The 6,433-nt window shown below is 33.4% G+C and overlaps 1 protein-coding gene across 2 annotated transcripts in view; it reads right to left on the reverse strand.

Moving 5' to 3' along the window:
* Positions 1-6,222, reverse strand: part of LOC106457609 (long-chain fatty acid transport protein 4-like) — a 48,022-nt gene extending 41,800 nt beyond the window's left edge. For both annotated transcript variants that reach the window (XM_022383605.1, XM_022383604.1), the window contains exon 1: positions 5,894-6,222. In XM_022383605.1, coding sequence (XP_022239313.1) covers positions 5,894-6,012 — 119 coding nt within the window. In that variant the 5' untranslated portion in view covers positions 6,013-6,222. The remainder of the gene's footprint in view (positions 1-5,893) is intronic.
* Between the last annotated feature and the right edge of the window lie 211 nt (positions 6,223-6,433).

A 6,433-nucleotide genomic window follows, 5' to 3' on the forward strand; every position in this document is an offset into this window, starting at 1 on the left:
CCAGAAACTCCAGCGCGCATGCTCCCAGCATCAAGTAACTTCCGCTGTCGTAACACGAGGTTAGTCAACCCCGTAGGGAGAGTCTATAATAATCATGATATGCATACGTGATTTTATTATTATTATTGATGGAAGTTATATATTCCTAACTGTTGGTATGCAGCTTGTTTATCATAATATCATGGTCATGTCAAGATAGGCAACAATGTAGTGTTTTTAAGAGCCAAGGAATACGTACAAAATAAACCTAATTAAGTCAAAACATGTTTTGATTATTACAGACTCTCGCTACGAGGTTGACTAACCTTGAAACCATTTTGTACTCGCTACATTTTACAGTGTAACATTAAATTTTAATACTGAAAATTATGTCGGCATGATCTATATCATCCATATATGCTTGTTTGCATTTTTCTTTTCGTACTGCCATCCCTATATCATTTTACATTTACAAAATGTTTTTATTACTTGTTTTGTGATGTTTTCACCCCTGATTGAGAGTTAGTATTCTGTGAATTTGCAACAGAATTTAATATGTGTATCGATCTTTTTTACTCCTTCACTTCGCCTAAAGTCACCAATTATACAGTGTACAAAGCATTGAGTAATCTATATGTTAAAGTCATCTAACGTTCGTCTATTATTGGCTGGTAATTCCTGTTTCACCCTGTACTTAAGTTTTTTAAAGGAACACAAGATTTCTATAAAAAGATAACTTCAAGGGGTAATTATAACATCGTTTACACCAGAATTGTGATTTTTTAAATTACTACTGGTTATTATGACTAAGCAATAACATCGTGCACTGCCCAGAAACACACAGAGTGGACTTAGGTTCAAACTGACGTTAGTGATAAAATAGTTGTAGAGTTATCTCGACTGAAATAAAAAGAAGAAATATTAACAATTAGGTTGGTTGGTCACTTTCTGGTCTGGCGTCTTATCGATGGTTTATTGCCTTGTTGGGTAGAGAAACAACTGAAAGTGAATGTCAATCATTTTTTAAAGTAAAACCATTTGTCATTGTCGATTTTTTAGCGTGCATATTGGTATTAAGCTTATTGAGTACCTTGGTCATCCGTACATATAGTCCATATAGTCATGTATGTAAGCCAGGAGGTAAATTATACATAATCCAACAAACGTGAAGCAACTTGTCCAGAGTCCTTGGAATATGGACTTTAATTAAACTGTTATGGAAGATGACGATCTACTGACCTTTAGAAAACTGTTTAACAAAGTATAATATCAATGTGACTATATTGAGTTGGATCTAAAAGAACGTTTTCTATAGAATGTAATAATTAAGTTAAAGTTGTGTTATGGATGTGAACATGATGCATAGGATAAATATCTGGAGCTTGAATGCCTTTGGCTAACACGAAAAAAAAGCCCTTTTCAGGACTACGTAGATTGTAAATTAAACTAATAAAAGTATAATAATATAACCAAATCATGGAGTGCGTTATACGAATATCAAACTACAACAAAACACGATGAAACAGAAAAATAATTTTGTTTATTTAAACAACAAATTGTCTATAAATCATACAATCATTTATATGTTAAAATGTTGTATGCAAACGCATATTCAGCATTTCTTGTTTTATTTAGTTAATAAAGTGAACGTTTTGCATCAAAAATATAATCATTTTTCACACGTACATATTTCTAGTCATTTGTGTAGTTCTAACAATAAAATATTAGTTGAGGAATATGGTTAAATTTCTTTTGCTTTAATTATCTATTTTTCTAGGTCATTTCATTTCCCTATAGTGTCATGTGTACTGTCTCTTAGGAAAATTGCTGTAAAATAAATATATATAGCATGTAAAGGCGGAGAATGATATTTTTTTCACTGGTGGGTCAGGATTTATATCTCATTTACTTTGTTGTTGGAAACGACCTGCGTAGCTCAAGTGGACTTCCAGGAATGGCATTACAGAAATGTGTATATAATGCTATGTTCTTCCATTCTCGAAGTTCTTCCGTCAGTAGACTCGTTATTTTGATTGTTGTTTTAAGTACTGAATAAATATTGTTTTTCACCGTGTTTATATTTTCTTAAGTCTCCTTCTTATCTCAACTCGAAAGTAAGATGTACATATATATACTGTAATAATCAATTGAATGTACATATATAGGTAAATAGAAAGATGTATTTAAACCTAAAGAAGATATCGCAAAGCGATATTTTTACTTTTGACACTATCACCATGAGAAAGACGTTCATTCTACTTGCAGTTTCAGCTACAGTGCGATTCTCTTTTGACTTAAAGTTGACTTAACCCCTTTGATAAAAAATAGTATTTAGCCAAAACCGTGCTGACATATACTATACTATCAGTAGTCGTATCTTTGTTTTCTAAATAACTATCACTTTTGAAGATGTTTTGCTCGCATTAGTGAGAGTTATGAGGCATCAGAAAGGTACGTCTCCCATTAGTGTTGAGACTCAAAAACCAACAGAATAGCCACGTCTGCTTTCCTTTTAAGTGTTGAGACTCAAAAAAACCACAGAATAGCCACGTCTGCTTTCCTTTTAAGTGTTGAGACTCAAAAAACCAACAGAATAGTCACGTCTGCTTTCCTTTTAAGTGTTGAGACTCAAAAAACAACAGAATAGCCACGTCTGCTCTCCCATTAGTGTTGAGACTCATAAAACAACAGAATAGCCACGTCTCCTCTCCCATTAGTGATGAGACTCAAAAAACAACAGAATATCCACGTCTGCTTTCCTTTTAAGTGTTGAGACTAAAAAACAAATAGAATACCTACGTCTTCTTTCCTTTTAAGTGTTGAGACTAAAAAACAAATAGAATACCTACGTCTTCTTTCCTTTTAAGTGTTGAGATTCAGAAAAACCAGAACTGCTACGTATAGTTTCCCACTAAGTTTCGGGACTCAGAAAGGAGCAGAACTGCCATGTCTCCTCTCCCACCAAATGTTAGGACTCAAGGAGGAACAAAACTACCAGGTCTCCTCTGTCACCAGGTGCTGGAACTGAGAGAGGAACAAAACTACCTCGTCTCCTCGCTCACCACGTGCCGGAACTGAAGAGAGGAACAAAACTACACCCTCTCCTCTGTCACCACGTGCTGTAACTGAAGAGAGGAACAAAACTACACCGTCTCCTCTCTCACCACGTGCTGTAACTGAAGAGAGGAACAAAACTACACCGTCTCCTCTCTCACCACATGCTGGAACTGAAGAGAGGAACAAAACTACACCGTCTCCTCTCTCACCACGTGCTGTAACTGAAGAGAGGAACAAAACTACCACGTCTCCTCTCTCACCACGTGCTGGAACTGAAGAGAGGAACAAAACTACCACGTCTCCTCTCTCACCACATGCTCGAACTGAAGAGAGGAACAAAACTACCACGTCTCCTCGCTCACCAAGTGCTAGAACTCAAAGACATCATAACTATCATGTGGACTTTCTCACCAAGAGTTGGGAATCAAAGGGATCATATTAGAATACACTGTGTTACAAACTGATTACGCTAATCGTACTATTGTATTATTACTTTCTTAACTCCTAATCAAACGTACAATTTTAAAAACATTACACTAATTTGAAAATTAGCATTTCTTCTGTTTTTCATTACCTATAAAAACACTAGAAGCTAAAAAGTACGTTATTTTACAGCAGCATCTTTATGCTTAAGTCTATGCATTTATTTGGAAAAAGTTGTTGTTGTCAAGCGCAGAGCAACATAATGGACTATTTGTGTTGTGACCACCACGGGTATCGAAACCCGACTTTTAGCGTCATAATTCCAGAGACTTACCACTGCGCCACTGAGGGAAATTTTGAAAATGAAACTTGTCGTCTTAAAATATTTTTGCTATTGTATTTATATATGTTGGTAAATAAAATACTATATACACTTGATAAGATTTGGCAGGCGATTAAAAATTGATACAGTTATGATGGTCAGAGGTTTTCTTCAACATTTACTAGGATATGAATGGCAGGTTTCTGGAAACATAGTTCATTTGAGTCTTTTTAATTTTTTTTTTATTAGACTAGAAATCTTCCAGATCAAGTTAAACCTTCAGTTAAACTGTACACTTAAAACCGCAACCGGTTAATTCACATTTCCGTTCAACATGATTAGTTAAACTGAAGCTCACTTTATAAATCTTATATTTATGTAGACCTAAATGGGCAATGAAGTGGTTCCAAACATTACCGTGCTTTTCTCGCTAAATATAACAATGCGGTTAATAACCTCGTACAAAGCTGAACTATGTGCGATGTGTGCGTGTGTGTGCGCATGTGCGGATGTGTATATGTACTGTATTCGATGTTCTACGTCAAACGTGATTAGGGTTAGTTTGAAAGGAAACTACAACAAAATGATTGTTTAAAAGTGCTCAAAACATTACAATATTGTTTTCGTAACAATTCGTTAAAACAAAAGAATTTTCATTGATTCTTGTCCGGTAAAATAAATATTGATCTCCTTCTGCGTCAAATGAAGGATCCAAAAGGACGGTCAATACGGTTTTCCTTATGCTTTTACAATTCAATTTACTTAAAGCGTTATATTGAGACGGATACCTTGATCATAGGAGCTAAATTAAAATAGAATCTGCCATCTGAATTCAGGACATATCACTTGAAGGCATAATTGGTTACCAAAGCGTTTTTTTTTTTGTTGTTGTTTTTAGTTTTACTCTGTCATTTCAAAGTTTTGTGTTAATCATAAAAACCACCAACTTTAATTAGAACAGTAAAGGGATCATATGTTTTAAATGTTATAAAGTTTTGATTTCGTGTTTTAAATGAGCAAAGTGTCATTAACAGCTACCGTAGCCTTAAGTCGAATCACGTTTTCGAATTCAAACATGTCTTACTTTTACTGGGTTTCAAAACTGCTTGTAAAATTAATGTAGGTTTCAAACCAATCACCATTTCCCACTGTAAATATGAAAACGACTGATATTTCCCGCTTTGACTCTTTAATAGAGGGTGTTCCAATCCTTTTACTCCTAAAATAATGAACTTTTTAGACAGTATGACTGAGTATATTTCGATAACTCGATTAATTAACACGTAAATATTTTCGAAAAATGTTTTTATAAATGAACATGATTTATATACGTTGCAATTATCAATCACATGTTATTTACTTTGTTCAACAAGCTTTTATTCTAAGTTTATACATAAGCCTAATATTTTCTTTTCTCTTTTAGTTAAATATTACAAACAGATTTACACTGGTGCACTTTTAACCTATAAAATTTAAATGTGTTATACATTTGTGACTATGTAAATGATAAAGGCGAATATTTTATGCTTCAAATAGACCATGAATGTTGGAAATACATAACTTCCAACGAGGAACAAAGATAACTTTGAAAGTTTACTTACTTTTCCTGAATGAAATAAATTTTTGAATTGGGATACTACCATAATGAAATTATAATATACTAGACTTTTCAAAAATGTTAATAACTGACTGAAATGGTTCTTTATTTTTTGTGGAAGTATATATTATAAATGTTGAGAGAACTGGTCTGAGTTCATTCTAACTACAACTTACAAGCGTGAAAAATTAAAACTTTCGATTTAAATTATTACTCATACAGCCATGCAGATACAACAAGTCGAAAATATCGTGAAATATTCTATACTTTCTAATGAATATTAGTTGTGAAATCCTGCATATTTATGCTTAATCAATAATGTTTCATATACTAAGCCATAAATAGCGAGTTCGTTTTCGTTTTATCGTAACTCAACAAAAGCGCGGTATTAAATCACATTTCTCAAGCCCGACTACTTTAATTGTAAACAGACTACTTGGGTTAATGAAAAAGATTTAGTATAACGATGAACAGCTTTCTATTAATGTTTTTCTATGTAAAGATATAAAACTCACCTTAAATCTCGTCCACTGGTGTTAAAAATTAGTCGAAAGAAATTAATGATTGCTTGAAACCACACAAATAGGAAAAACGGTCCCTCGTTGTCTTGTCTAGTAGTAGTAATAGCATTCATTTGGATCGTTGTATAATAGAAAAGTATATACCAGACTCTTAGCTGTAAGTATGGTTTTGTATTTTCGAGCAGATTGTTTGAATCTTATAAGCTATCTAATACAACCCAAAACTGTAACAGATTCACTTCTTGATATTTGGAACTTAAGATAGCTAAACTCACTGATTCAACAAACAGCACCTCCGTCGTCAGTTTATCAAGCATTCAACTGAAGTTTCGTACCCGCAAGTAGTTACAGCACATCATATTACGTACGACGCGTCATCTGTTGACAGTCGTCGAAAGATCCCAAATGACAAGTTGCATAATATACTTTTTACAGTTTTATTATTTATTGATCAACATATTTCGATGAATGAATTATATAAATGACGAACTGATATGGTTTTTCTATGTTTTTAATAAAGTATAATGATAATAA

Source organism: Limulus polyphemus, unplaced genomic scaffold (genome assembly GCF_000517525.1).
Source record: "Limulus polyphemus unplaced genomic scaffold, Limulus_polyphemus-2.1.2 Scaffold351, whole genome shotgun sequence".
Classification (NCBI taxonomy): Eukaryota; Metazoa; Arthropoda; class Merostomata; order Xiphosura; family Limulidae; genus Limulus; species Limulus polyphemus.